Below are 14,025 nucleotides of genomic sequence, written 5' to 3' on the forward strand. Positions count from 1 at the left end.
CGCTATTGCGCGTTTCAGGATTAGCATCCGCAAAATCGCCCGAACGAACGTTTGACCGTGCGTTTCCCAGAACGTGGGTCTGCCAGATTACCAGCTTGTTGTGGTTCGTGAACGTGCCCGTCCTCAATATTCTTCCGGACCACTCGCTTGGCGGCAGAGGAACGAGAAGGCCATCGGATCGTTCCCGTGCTGCCATTGAGCCATATTCCAGCCAAAGGAGACCCCAGCGCATTCGAATCGCGATAGCTGTCTCATTTCCGAAGCGCAGAAGTGGCTAATTCGTACAATCCAGCAACGCGCGATTTGACGCCCTGTCCGTAAGCAAGGTTGAGCAAGCCGTTCAAGAATCCCCAGCTCTTCTCTTGTGAAGGGAGAGGATAGTCTATGACAATCCAATCATATCAGTGCTGCTATGTCGCCTGACGGTACGCTTTGCCGCCACATACCCAATGGTCCCGGGATTCCGGTTTGAATCAGCTTGAAGAAGCGGTCTTCTGAAACAGCCTTGATCGAACAGAGAGATCTCAAACCCTCCGGACCACCTGAAAGCATGCGGGTGAGCGATAAGACAGGATAGTCGTAGGCGATATCTGGCATACCGAATCGACCGAAACCACTTGCGTTCACTCCTCCAAATGGCATAGCCTGATTCAAGTAGAAGACGCCAAAGCTGAAAGTTTTGGGATATGAGCGTGTTACATGGATACACGCAACACTCTGCGACATACTCGTTGATGGCGACCATTCCGGTTTTCAAGGCTGCTGCGACTTGACGGCATTCGGTCCTATCGTTCCCGAAGACCGCTGAACCGAGTCCGTAGCGTGTACTGTTGGCGATAGCCACAGCCTCCTCGATCGTATCATACGGCATGACCGTCATAACCGGCGCAAACAACTCGTTCCTGGCAATGTCCATGTCGGCGTTGACGTCGACGATCAAAGTCGGCTGAAAGTAGTGACCGGATTTCCAGACCGGGTGATCGAGCCGTTTCCCACCAGCCAGGATCTTGGCGCCTTGTTCGACGGCCGAAGACAGAGTTGCCTCCAGCTGTTCGAACAAGCGGGAAGAAATCATGCTTCCACAGTCAACGGTTGGAATCAGACCATCCTTTTCACCGGGAGCGGAAGAGAGCGAGGGACCACATCGTAAAGCTGCAACGCGGGGCTGCATAGTATCGATAAAGTCTTGGTAGATGCTTTTATGCACGATGAAACGCTCGATCCCGATGCAATTTTGGCCGTTGGCTTGGCTGTGAAGCAGAAAGGTTAGTGTCAAGCATACGCGAGCAATGCTGAAGTATACCCAGCTTACAAAGCAGCACGCATGTACGTCGACGCGAAAAACTTGAGGTTTGTTGTAGGCAGTAGTACGGCGCAATCTTTTCCTCCGAGCTCGATGCAAGTAGGTATCAGGGATTCGGCAGCGGCCGTAGCTACTTTCTGCCCAACTTGCTCGCTGCCGATGACTATAGCACAAAGTCAATGATCAGCGTCACGTGAGAGATACCATAATGAACATGCTCGACTGACAAGTAATATGCTTGACGAGAGGGTGTTTGGTGACGACGTCCGCGTCTTCCGGATAACAGCAGACCAGCTGACGGACAAAAGCAGTAAATTAGCGAATGATGACGCACATAGCTCAACCAAGTTCACCTGGACAGCATCAGGATCCATGTTGACCGCTATGAGCGTGGCCTTGAGGGCGTCCACGATCCACTTCGAACTCCAATAGACAAGCTCGGAACATCTGGCGATACCAGACATGAGCGGTCAGCGAGAAGTGTTCACGTTTTTTCTGGCCGAGAGCACGACTGACTTGAGCACCACCGTATTGCCTGTAAATAAAGCGGCGAGGATAGGGGACAATGCATTGTGGATAGGGTAATTCCTGTTACGCCGGTATCGTTAGCGAAGATGCGAAATCGAGATCATAGACAGCGCGACGTACCAGGAAACAATGGCACAGACGACCCCAAGTGGTTCGTAGAAAACCTACAGACATGTATGATAACGCGTCAGCCTTAAACGTAGCACGATCGGTCCCCGGGATTTCCTGCTCACCTTCGACCGTTTGTGTGCTAGCAACAAATTTCCTGGCCGAGACTCAGGTATAATAGCCGCCTCACCATACGCCAGCAGATAGTCGATCTTTGATAAGACGGTCAGGATTTCACCGAAAGCCCCATCAACCTCTAGTGTGCAGGAGCGCGCAACATGTCAGTCTCGACCGCGAGTCCGGTTCAGCTCGGTCTGTAGCTCTCATACCTGTCTTTCCCGTGTCTCTAGCTCCAACTCTGTCCAGGCCGCTCGCGATCTTGTCAGTAGCGAGCACAAGGAATATACGGGTATCAAGGTGTAGCTTACCGGACGATATCCCTGAGGTTGGCCATCATCCACTTCTTGAAGGTTCTCAGGAGTCGCCTTCTTTCCACGAACGTAGTATGCCGCTGAGCCGGGAAAGCTCGGTGCGCCTGCTCTATCAGTTTCTTGAGTTGATGCTTAGATGGAACAGGCAAGGTGTCTATGTGATACTGTTATATAAGCTAGGACAATTAGCTCCCTGGTGATCGAGAGGTCAGGTTGCGCAGAACTCACGCCGGTCGAGGGATCGTATGCGGTGATGTACTTGGTATCCTTGTCGTGCAACCCATGCCCAGCGGGAAGAAGAGTTGGATCCTGCAAATGCGATTGTATTGAAGGGTTTTCGACGATCCTTGATGTCCATGATGTAAGAGTGGACTGTTTCCCCGCCGAGCGCAACCCATCAACGTCGAACTGATCGATTTCTTCATGACTGTCAACTTACAACAGGAATCGCAACATGCACATCGGGAGTCTGCCGTTCCGATATATAGCCGTCCACCCAACTGATCAAGGTAGGAACCCAGGTAGCCACGTAGAAACTGAAAATCCCCACGATTAGATCCAGCGTGGTCTCGAGGTAGATATTATCCTTGATAGGCTCCAACCGCAGACACCACGGCTTCCGGTCTTTGTACCGAGCTATGACGTCTAGAGACCACATCTTGACGGAGATCTCGAAGCGTGAGGTACCTCTTTATTATGACCTGACAGACACAGAGCTAGTCCCCTCAAGTATAGCTAGTAGCTAGTAGACAGTACATATCTATATCATCGTTGAGTGATGAGTAAACCTGTTCATTTCAGCACATCCTCGACTTTGTGGTCGCTCGAGTTTCGGAAGCGATTTTGCTTCCGAGAACAACGGTCGGTGTCCCGAGGAAACACAGGGGGGAAGGGGGGGTCGAACTCGCGTCCGATTTTGGCCCGATATCGCGTTTGTAAATATCGGGCCAATATTCGACCTCACTTCGGGGGTCCGCGTGGGGGGCATCTATCGGACGAGTATCGGTCCGCGCTTTCTTTTGGCCTATTTTACTCCCGCGCTTAGCGCGAGCGACGATCACCGAGGGTCCGATTTCACAATATATATAGGTCGTCGACTACGATTTCGATACAATACTCTACTACTATACTTTCCCCTCTAGTCCCCCATCGCTCGCCTCCAGTTTCGACTCACCTAACAACAGCCTTCTATCGGCCTTCAAGTATCCCTGTAACGACCCCGATACGACCTCTCTACGACCCACACCTTACGACCTTCTCGGACTTCTTACTTCTTGCTTCTCGGTTCTTTCCTGTCCGACATGTCTTCGGTATGTGCCTCGTATCGTCTCTATATCACGCCAATTATCAGCTTGATCTGATCTCAATCCGCCGCTGCTTACACACAGCCCCCATCATCATCCCCGCTATCGCCGGCTCAAAGTAAGCACAGTCATCGAATATCTTGTCGTTTCCATGCCCATTACTTGCCAGTTACTCATCATCTTTATCCCTCCCATTCAGTCCTTCAAAGACAGGGTGCAAGCCCTACTACGCCCACGCCATCCGGTTCACGAGCGGGCGACGGTACCGTCAGTGAGTATCGAGCTTCCAACTAGCATCTATCCCGCCCCATTTTGCTCACATACACGTCGGTTTCCTCCCCTATATCAGACCCCAACAACCTCCATCTCCGTTCGTCGCCTAGGACGGAAGGGAACGGGACAGATGGGATCGATCCTAACCTCGACCGTCCAGTTGACGGCCTTGACGATGTAAGTCACGTCTATCGGTCCGATATCCACCTCACAGCGGGTCTGATATGTCTCCTTCGTGTTTCCGTGTTCCCGCTTGCAGATGTTGAGAGGTGCACTCGATGTCAACGAAGTAGGTCACCAAGAACGCTCTGGTATCTGGCAGATAGGGTTCTGATATCAGCCTTTTATATCACTAGAGTCGCAAGCGAAAACGGGAAGGGCTTGGCCTACTCGAAGATGAACGCCCTCCGAAACTTGTGAGTGCTACCGAAAATCTTACTTTTATCTGACTTCTAACTCACCTTCAACTGGTCCGATAATGCCTTTCGATAGCCTCGGATCACCAAAGTAAGCCGTCACCTTACCGCTTCCAATCATCCCGATATCCGTCCACTGACTGCCCAATATTATCCCAATATTCATAGGATCTTGGAGACTCGCTTACTCCCGGTGTCGAAGATATTCAACCCCGAAATATGTTCAAGCACATCGAAGAGTTAGTGAGCCGACTACAGGCCCGATTGGAGGAGGTTAGCCGCCTCCGGACCCAGTTTGTCGCCCCGTCCTCCGCCAAAACGATCAAGGAGATGCAGGTCCTGCTCGACAGACAGGCCCCCTATCTGGATGAAATCGAGGCTGTATTGGGGGAGATTCTGGTCGGATTAGCGCCGATCTTAACCGTGGCCGACGTCGCCAACACCGCTCGCAAGAACTGCAACCACGCCCTCAAACACCTTCAGGCATTGGAGGCCGAACGGGAGATCATGAGGAAGGAGATATCGGCCGTCAAAGAGACCGCCAACTCCGCCAAAGACACCGCCAGTACGGCACTTATCGGGCGAGGAAAGACCCTGACTTTGGCCAAATTGATGGACGAAATCAAGAAGAACCCCGACCTCCAGCTTGCCATTGCTTCCTGCAGCAACGGTAACAGGAACCAACAGGCTCCTAACACCCCTGTAGCGAGCGGTTCGGGGACCTCCAACTTGCCCGCCACTCCGACAGGAACGGTCGTGATCCCTTCGACTCCGACGAAAGAGGGGCGTGCGACTGACGTAAAGGCTTTGCAGGTCAGTCTGATATCGAGCTGATATTCAACATGCATTAGGCCAGCGGACTAACCAATACTTGTCCGATACTCGACAGGCATGGGCTCACTACTACGTGAAGAAGGCCATCGGGATGAATTGTCGATACGGCTTGGCGAAGACGTCGAAGGTCGGATATCTCCCCGAAGGCCAGTGGCCTCAACCCCTTGAAAACGGCGAAAAAATGCTCGAAATCGAGCTCGGCAATGGCGAGAAAGAGCTCGTGTGGAGACCGGACTGGAAGAAGACGAAGGAGCCAGAGTCAGTTGCCTGATATCTTCCAAACATCGAGGACATATCCGGCCTTTATTGACCTTACGTTCGACAGGTGGGAGCCGTTTATCGTTCAGGTATCGAACCAGATCCGCAACACCTGGAACCCCAGAAAGGACGGCGAGATCCCCCTCGAATGCGATATTCAAGCGACTATCACCCAGTATACGGTCAAGCGTGAGGCCCACCAAGAGCAGAGTATCATGAACGGCGGCCCTCCCCTGTACGCCTGGCAGAATCGAAGGAAGACCCAATCGGTAAGCGATATCCCATCGATAATCGCCAGTTAGTAGGCCGAAATGTGCTCACTAATGGCTGATTATTGGACCTTCCCACATCCAGATTCTCAAAGATCGGGCTGCAAACTTCCTGAAATCGGCCCCCGGTCTGGCCAACAAATACAAGGTATTCGAGCGATTGACGGTCGATACCCTATTTGCGCCGACACTCTGGCCGGTCGATGACCCCTTCAACCGTCTGTGTTCGGTCCTGGAACAAACTGGCCCCAATGAGCCTGATATCGAGACCTCCGGGTGGTACATCTTCCGCCGATACGTTCACAATGGAGCCAACGACGAGGTGATCCAAAACGCGGTCGAAGTCACGTACCCGTATTGGCTCTCTGACGAGGTGAGTTCCAGCAGATATTGGACTGTTAACTGGCTTACTGATGGTCGGATATCTAGGCTATTGAGGTTTCCGCTTACCTTGACGAGCTCGCCGCCGACGCCAACGCACATCAGATGATGTACCAAAGGAGGTGGCTAGCCCCCAGGCGCTATTGGCCTCGTATCGTACCAAAAATCAAGGATCTTCGGGCCCCCTTGGAGACCGATCGATCCCGACCTGACCCCAACCCCGAACTCAAGGGTGCCATCGTTTATCGGTCGATGATTCATCCGCAGGTTCGGGCTGATTGGGAGGCAAATTCGCCGGAAATCTGGGCTCTAACCTACCCGGATCCCCCTGCTGAGACGCCCGCCGGTGTTATCGAGAAGACGTGGCAGCAGCTCACCGTTGGGGATGAAGCGGCCAATTCGGTGAAGTCGATCTTCAACAAATCGGCTCGAATGCGGACCTGTCCGAAGGCCGATATCACCTCGATCGAAGGGCTCCGTACTCTTGCTATCCAGTATGCCACTGCTGATCAACAGGTCCAGCCGGGTTTCGAGCAGCCGGGCGGTGTACAATTGGGCGCCTAATCGGGCATAATCGGGTGGGTTGTTGGGTCGATTTCCGATGGTTGATGGTTCACTCGATAGGTGTTATAGCGACACGCGCGTACGCCGGACTCGAGTCGTACCAACTCCGGCGGAGTTGTTCAAGGAGCATATCGTATTGTATCACTTTGTATCAGCATTGTAGTATATAGTCTTTCATCTGTTATTACATCTATATACCCTAGTCCTTCGTTCTACATTACTCCCGGATATGTCCTCGCAGGTATACATCGAGCCGGTCTTCCCTGGAGCCTTCTCGACGCCTAACAGAATAACAGATCATCCGAGTTCCCCGAGTAATGACTTGAACGTAGCAACTGGAGAACCGTTGGTGCTGAGCAGCATAGGTTCTCCCTCTCGGCCGGAGGCTCATATTACGGTCACCGGCACCTTCTACCCGAATGGTACTCCGACGGAGACGGTCTTGATGATCGACTCAGGAGCGACCAGTTTGTTTATAGACACCGAATTCGCCGAGCAACACGGATTCGACCTCATTCCTTTAGAACGACCCCGACCACTCCTGGTCATTGATGGGAGAGAGATCTCTTCCGGTGCAGTTACACACCGGGTACAAGCTAGACTACGTATCGGTAGACATACCGAAACGGCGTACTTCTACGTATGTAGCCTCGGAACTTTCACAACGGTGCTCGGCCTACCATGGTTGAAGGAGCACAACCCCCGAATTGACTGGGAAATGAGCGCAGTAGCGTTCGAAGATAAGTGCGTCCAGAACGGATGTACACCAGCAAAAGAAATAGTATACTCCCCCGTGGATTACGAAACGGAGGAGAAGGAGTTACGTTCAACGGACCGAATCAAAGGAGGGGTCACCGAAGAACTAGTAGTGGCCTACCTCAAGGCCAATGATGAAGAAGAAGAGAGGGTGAGGCGTCCCGACTTATGGGATTGGGACGACAAGCCAGCGGAGAGTTTCCCGGGAGACCTGGACCCTCCCGAATATATGGAGACGTTACGGAAGGTGGTACCGGAGAAGTACCACGCTTTCCTCGGAGCGTTCTCCAAGACCAAGGCCGACGAGTTGCCGGCACATAGAGACTTCGATCACTCGATCGACGTAGAGGAAGGGAAAGTACCCCCCTTCGGAAAACTCTACAACCACTCCGAAAAGGAGAGCGCCGAATTGAAGCGCTGGATCAAGGAGAACCTTGATAAAGGTTTTATTAGGGCTTCGACGTCACCCGCCGCAAGCCCCGTATTGTTTGTCCCGAAGAAGGGAGGAGAGCTCAGGCTCTGTATTGACTACCGGCGTTTGAACGCCATTACCACAGAGGATCGGACTCCATTACCGCTGATTTCCGAAACGCTCGACAAGTTAACGACAGTGAAGATCTATACCAAGTTGGACCTCCGGGGAGCGTACAACTTGTTACGAGTAAAGGAAGGGGACGAATGGAAGACAGCTTTCCGTACTAGATACGGACTGTTCGAGTGTCTGGTGATGCCGTTCGGATTGACGAACGCTCCGGCGACGTTCCAAAGGTGGATGAACCATGTGTTCAGGGACCTTCTGGACGAGTCCGTCGTAGTGTACCTGGACGACATCCTCGTGTTCTCTCCCGACGAGACTGCGCACGAGAGACACGTGAAGGAGGTGTTGCGAAGGCTACAAGAAAATGGGCTGTACGCCAAAGCAGAGAAGTGTGAGTTCCACACAACAGACACGGAGTTCCTTGGATACGACGTGTCCCCGGGAGGGGTGAAGATGAACCCCTCCAAGGTGTCGTCCATAGAACAATGGGCGGCGCCTCGAAACCTGAAGGGACTACAGTCGTTCCTGGGTTTCGCCAACTACTATCGGAGGTTCATCACGAACTACTCCCAGAAGATACAGGGGATGACGAAGCTCCTGAAGAAAGGAGTGCGGTTTCAATGGAACGAATCCGCAGAGACTGCGTTCGTAACGCTGAAGAAGGCGTTCACGCAGGCGCCTATACTGGCGCATTTCCAGGAAGATGCAGAGGTAACGTTGGAAACGGATGCCTCGGCCGGAGCGATTGGAGCAGTGATGTCGCAGAGAGGTTCGGACGGAAAACTCCGACCAGTAGCGTTCATGTCGAAGTCGTTAACTCCCGCAGAGCGGAACTACGACGTCCACGACAGAGAGATGCTGGCCATCGTCTACGCCTGCAAGATATGGCGACACTACCTGGAGGGACCTCACCCTATTCGGATCTTTACCGATCACAAGAACCTCGAGTACTTCCGAACGGAGAAGCTACTGTCGAGGCGACAAGCAAGATGGTCTCAGCTGTTGAACAGTCTGAGCTACACCCTGGAGTACAAGCCGGGGGTGATGAACGGCAAGGCCGACGCCTTGAGTCGGAAGGAGGAGCTCCTAGAAGAGAGCGAACCAAGACAGACCGAGACGATGCTACGGCCCATGAATCTCTCGGCTACAGCGCGGGAGATTCCTCCGCATCTACAGATCAACGGTACCCTGCCAATTCCCGGCGAGGACCTCCGGAGAGACCTGTTGCAAGGTTACGAAGCGGACGAAGTAGTCAAGGCCATCTTGGAGAAGATGGAGAGGGAGCCCAACGAGCAGGGTCCCTACAAGAAGGATGGCGAGGGGTTCCTAATCTACAAGGGACTCCTGTACGTCCCTGATGTGGAGTCGGTAAGGGTCCGACTGATGAAGTACGTTCACGACGGCAAGCTCGCGGGGCACTACGGGCGAGACAAAACGGAGGACCTCCTCTCGAGAGACTTTTATTGGCCCCGAATGAGAGATTGGGTAGGCAACTACGTGGCCTCGTGCTTGACGTGCCAGAAGAACCGCCGTCCCCGACAAAAGCCGATCGGAGAATTGGCCCCTTTACCTGCGGCGAGGAAGCCGTGGTCGTCTATCACTTGGGACCACATCACGGACCTCCCCGAGTCATTGGGCCAGGATGCAATCCTGGTAATCGTCGACCGCTTCAGTAAGCGGGCACACTTCATCCCGTGTCGAAAGGATAACAACGCCTCGTACCTGGCGAAGTTATTCTTCTCCCATTACGTCAAGTTGCACGGGTTCCCTGATCAGATTATCTCGGACAGAGGAACATTGTTCATGTCTAGCTTCTGGCGGGATGTATGTGCTTTTGCGGGTGTCGAGAGGAGATTCTCGACGGCATACCACCCGGAGACTGACGGACAAACGGAGAGGAGCAACTCGACGTTGGAACAGTACCTGCGGAGTTACGTGAACTTCCAGCAAGACGACTGGGCGGAGTTGTTGCCTCTGGCGGAGTTCGCCTACAACAACTCCAAGCATTCCGCCATAGGGATGTCGCCTTTCATGGCCTCCGAGGGGACTGACCACAAGTTCACCATCCGGATGGCCGAAGTACCCAATGAAAGCGCGGATGAGTTCAGGGAGCGACTCTCGAACATCCACGAATCAGTAATCCGGGCGTTGGAGCAAGCAAGGATGGATATGGCGAAATACGCCAACAGAAAGAGGCGACCCGTTCCCGACGAGGGAATGGAGGTCGGGGATCAAGTGATGTTGTCTACGGACCACATCAAGACGGTTCGTCCCAACAAGAAGTTGGACTACAAGACCCTCGGACCTTTCAAGATCACCGAGGTCGTGGGAGATGCGAAGATGGCGCGAAGGTTGGAGCTTCCCGAGCAACTGCGGCGGGTACACCCCGTGTTCCATGTCTCGATGCTGATTCCGTACAAGCGGAACGAGCTACCCTCGCGGGAACAGGTCCCGCCTCCTCCTCCAGAGGTGGTGGATAACGGTGATACCCAGTGGGTAGTATCTGAGATCGTAGATTCGCGGAGCAGGAAGCGGGGACGTCAGACGCGTACCCAATATCTGGTGCGGTGGGAAGGTTACGAGGATGAGTATAACGAGTGGGTACATCCGGAGGACTTCCACCATGACGACCAAGCGGTGCTGGATTATCATCGACGATACCCAAACAAGCCGAAACCTGCTTTCGAGGAGTACGGCGATGCCTAGGGCGTTCGGAGCTCGCCCGTAACGGGGGGATCCTGTTATAGCGACACGCGCGTACGCCGGACTCGAGTCGTACCAACTCCGGCGGAGTTGTTCAAGGAGCATATCGTATTGTATCACTTTGTATCAGCATTGTAGTATATAGTCTTTCATCTGTTATTACATCTATATACCCTAGTCCTTCGTTCTACATTACTCCCGGATATGTCCTCGCAGGTATACATCGAGCCGGTCTTCCCTGGAGCCTTCTCGACGCCTAACAATAGGGATCGAGGTTATGCGAGGACTTAGAAAAAAAAAAGAAGAGAAAAAGAAAAAAAAAACAGCAACTATCGCAACAGCATCGGTCCCAACATCAGGGCGATTTCAATAGAAAATGTTTCATAGATCCGACCGGGCGAGCGAGGGGTTTCGTATGCGTGAATGTTGTAATATCCCTCCGGCCAATATCATACCTTTTTTGACACAATATGTGCCCAATATCAGTCCACCGATTGCGTTGACTTCTGCGAACGTGAACGCGACTCTTACACTCACCGCTATACTCGATTGCATGACATCGCTGACCAAATCGGTTGGCTGTCTATCTGACTACTATCGGCCGGAATTTCAATAAGACTGACGGGCCTTAATCCTTCGAAGAACAATGGAGATGTCACAAATGCAGTAAGGTTGTCGAATGACCGAGATTCAAACAGATGGGCGTCCAAAAACTGACTGTAATCCACAGATTAAAAGACCGGCTGTTAGCCACATATTTGAACGACTGGAGCCACATATTTGGTCGACTTAGGCTTACTGTTGGTACACTGGATATGGGTAAGCAACACCCTCGTCTACAAAGTGTGTTGCAGCCTTGCGTCCGATTACCATCAACAAGTCCGTGGCAATGGGGTTCGCGGGCAACAATCTGACACGATAGATGCCAGCCACGAGCCACATGCCTGCCCATTGTGGTACTGCATTGAACAAATCGTTTGCACTCCTCTGCATGTATAATGTGTCCTTGTAGTGCGACATATGGCAGGTCCGATAGTTCCCCGATATGCGGTCGTTCCAGCCGCGAAAAACTTTCCCTGCACCTTCAAGCGTCTTGTATTTGGTGCCCATTTGCAGGATGGTGATCGCCCCAGATACCAGACCGGCATTGGCCCCATTTCCCTCAATTACCCACCGATGTTCAGGGTACCGATCCTCAAGCGCTTGTCGAATGGCCTTCAGTGTGCCTGGTGGGACCTCTGCTGTGGTCGGATGTTTGCCCTCCATGTGAGTGTTAACTGGCACGATATCGTCCCCATTGAGTGCCGCCGTCATCTGTTGACGATCAGCCTCCATGTGTTCAAGAAACCGGGTAGCGACTGTTCCATTTGCCTGATCACGTCGGATGAATTGTCGATGGATATCCATCAATTTCTGGGCCGCCTGTCGCTCGATATCTGTCCCAGCCTGATCGAACAGTAACCCTTGCTGCAGACTGGCACAAGCGGCCTTATATCGGGCAGTTAACAGGGTGATTTCGATCTGTTTTCCGTTGGTATTGACGGCTTTCAACAACTTGCCCAGCCGTTCCCCCCCAAAGACCCACGTGGATGGCAGGGGTCCGAACTGCAAGATATCCTCCCACAAGTGGACGACTTGATGCCAGTTAGGAGTCCGCCGAATAGAGGGATGTAGGCGGATTATAGCGGCTTGCCATCGCGTTATTACAGTGGCAAGACAGTCGACCTGTTTCCGACTGATAACTGGCCTCAAGGCCAGGATGTTTAGCTCCGATAGTAGTAGGCAACACTCCAGTTCTGCGGCATCTAGAATGTCGTCTCGAGACATTTGGTGCATCGATGAGGGGGAGAACTTCCGCCATATAACAGGCATGATAAGGGGGACATATACCTCTGTGAATGTACGCCACTGTGCTGAAGTTTTCGAGCCACTGTGAGGATCTAAGAAGTGGTCGGGAATGGTGTGGTAGATGCCTGTCGGCACAACAACCTTCAGATGTCGAACAGTTAGACAGGCATTGTCGGGCAGGATATCAAGCGCTTACCTGTGGAATATATTTCTTGATAGCGACCAGAACTCTTGGGGAGAAGACAGGCTGGAGCTTGTCGACCCCTCGACGTTCGCGTTGTGTACCTATATTGGGCGCGATAACACCCACATGGGCGCTGGATGTTGCTTGTTGTGATGCGCGATACGTGATTTCCTGGCGAATAACAGCCAACGCATCCGCCTGGGATCGGGTCTCATCCTCGTTGGTTGGTTGTCCGTCATCCTCAGGATAGTCACTGTCGCGATCTTCCTCATCCTCTTCGATTATCGTGCCCAATGTAGGGCCGAAATCTTTACGATAAATGCCCTGACATAAGCACTTCTTGAGGTACGTTTTGTTATTCCCTTGTAGCAGGTTGTGCATTGCGTCAAAAATGGTTGCAGCAAATTTGTCGAAATAAGGCAGCAACATGAAGGCTGAAAGCTGCCCAATAACCTTCGAATAATCGGCATTGCGCAGGGCCGCTCGCTCCATCGCAGGAGTGAAGATCTTTGCCCGATAGGGGGCCGGTTTAGGTCCTCTGGTGTCCCGATTGGCATATTCCCAAGCTTGCCGTCTGCGCTCAACTTCCGAATGCAATACATCTTGCAATCGATCGTGCTGCCATCGGGCCTCTCGTATGGTTCTTTCGGTCCCGCTATGCTGCTGCAAAATGGCCGAAGTGTGCTCGAACGAAGAGCGAAGTGCAAAAGCTGGAAAGCATAGACAACCGGTTATGAGTGCCATTCAGGGTGTTTGTAAGGCAGACATAAGGGCGATATACCATGGGTGTATATCACCTGGTCGCGGGTAGCTTTGCAGCGCGAGCACATCTCGTTCTTGTTCATCTGAGCGGGGGCACCTATCGTGGAGGTAGCGGCCGGTCTATCGGCACAAATGGCGGCCAATACCAGGCGGCATAGCCGGCCGTTAGGGGACCCCGGAGTCCTTATTAAAATGGGTTCTTGCCACGCCTGTCTGAACTCCATTGCGAGAGCCAAAAGGAACTTGTAAAGATTGACCTGTCGGGGTTCTCTTGGGCCTATCGGAGGGCATTAATGGTAAATTAGAAGTCTGTTGGTGGGCAGATATCAGGGTGCTAACCGGGGAGTATTCCGACAAGGCATATCATGTTCTGTACAGACCTCATACCCTGCGGAAGATTGATCGCCTGAAGGGAGATATGTCCTATCGAGTTGGCCGATGTTGCCATGTTAGAGTTCAGATTAACCCAGTCAATAAAAAGGTTAAAGAAGATAGTCGGCACTTCTTCGTCCGATACTAGAGGGATACCAGTCGGCCCAACAATAGTATCGATGTGTGCCCCATC

The 14,025-nt window shown here is 52.6% G+C and overlaps 3 protein-coding genes across 3 annotated transcripts; 1 reads left to right on the forward strand and 2 right to left on the reverse strand.

Moving 5' to 3' along the window:
• Window positions 1-49: 49 nt before the first annotated feature.
• On the reverse strand, window positions 50-3,141 carry HD553DRAFT_172581 (Aldehyde/histidinol dehydrogenase). The gene is made up of 14 exons (XM_046176904.1): window positions 2,810-3,141; window positions 2,599-2,742; window positions 2,368-2,534; window positions 2,269-2,297; window positions 2,065-2,195; window positions 1,952-1,995; window positions 1,820-1,891; window positions 1,657-1,750; window positions 1,531-1,597; window positions 1,313-1,466; window positions 729-1,250; window positions 600-670; window positions 447-542; window positions 50-382 (listed from the first exon to the last, which is right to left on the reverse strand). Exons 1-14 carry the CDS (start codon window positions 3,026-3,028, stop codon window positions 252-254), a joined length of 1,941 nt encoding a protein of 646 aa, XP_046038720.1. The 5' UTR covers window positions 3,029-3,141; the 3' UTR covers window positions 50-251.
• Window positions 3,142-3,671: 530 nt separating this feature from the next.
• On the forward strand, window positions 3,672-6,669 carry HD553DRAFT_339654 (uncharacterized protein; the record flags this gene model as incomplete). Its single annotated transcript, XM_046182467.1, has 12 exons — window positions 3,672-3,680; window positions 3,759-3,792; window positions 3,874-3,945; window positions 4,024-4,124; window positions 4,207-4,236; window positions 4,304-4,363; window positions 4,440-4,454; window positions 4,532-5,176; window positions 5,253-5,455; window positions 5,523-5,724; window positions 5,810-6,097; window positions 6,154-6,669. 12 exons carry the CDS (start codon window positions 3,672-3,674, stop codon window positions 6,667-6,669), a joined length of 2,175 nt encoding a protein of 724 aa, XP_046038721.1.
• Window positions 6,670-11,148: 4,479 nt separating this feature from the next.
• Window positions 11,149-12,001, reverse strand: HD553DRAFT_322227 (uncharacterized protein; the record flags this gene model as incomplete). Its single annotated transcript, XM_046181279.1, has 4 exons — window positions 11,149-11,172; window positions 11,204-11,257; window positions 11,290-11,383; window positions 11,466-12,001. 4 exons carry the CDS (start codon window positions 11,999-12,001, stop codon window positions 11,149-11,151), a joined length of 708 nt encoding a protein of 235 aa, XP_046038722.1.
• Between the last annotated feature and the right edge of the window lie 2,024 nt (window positions 12,002-14,025).

This window comes from Filobasidium floriforme, assembly GCF_021052385.1.
Source record: "Filobasidium floriforme strain CBS 6241 chromosome Unknown HD553scaffold_4, whole genome shotgun sequence".
Taxonomy (NCBI): Eukaryota; Fungi; Basidiomycota; class Tremellomycetes; order Filobasidiales; family Filobasidiaceae; genus Filobasidium; species Filobasidium floriforme.

Excerpts from the sequence above, each read along its gene's own strand:
- HD553DRAFT_172581 (XM_046176904.1), bottom strand. The coding sequence starts at position 3,028 with ATGTGGTCTCTAGACGTCATAGCTCGGTACAAAGACCGGAAGCCGTGG. Across the intron at positions 2,196-2,268 it reads TAGAGACACGGGAAAGACAG|AGGTTGATGGGGCTTTCGGT; the intron begins GTATGAGAGCTA and ends CCTGCACACTAG. Across the intron at positions 1,467-1,530 it reads TCTCGTCAAGCATATTACTT|TCATCGGCAGCGAGCAAGTT; the intron begins GTCAGTCGAGCA and ends TTTGTGCTATAG.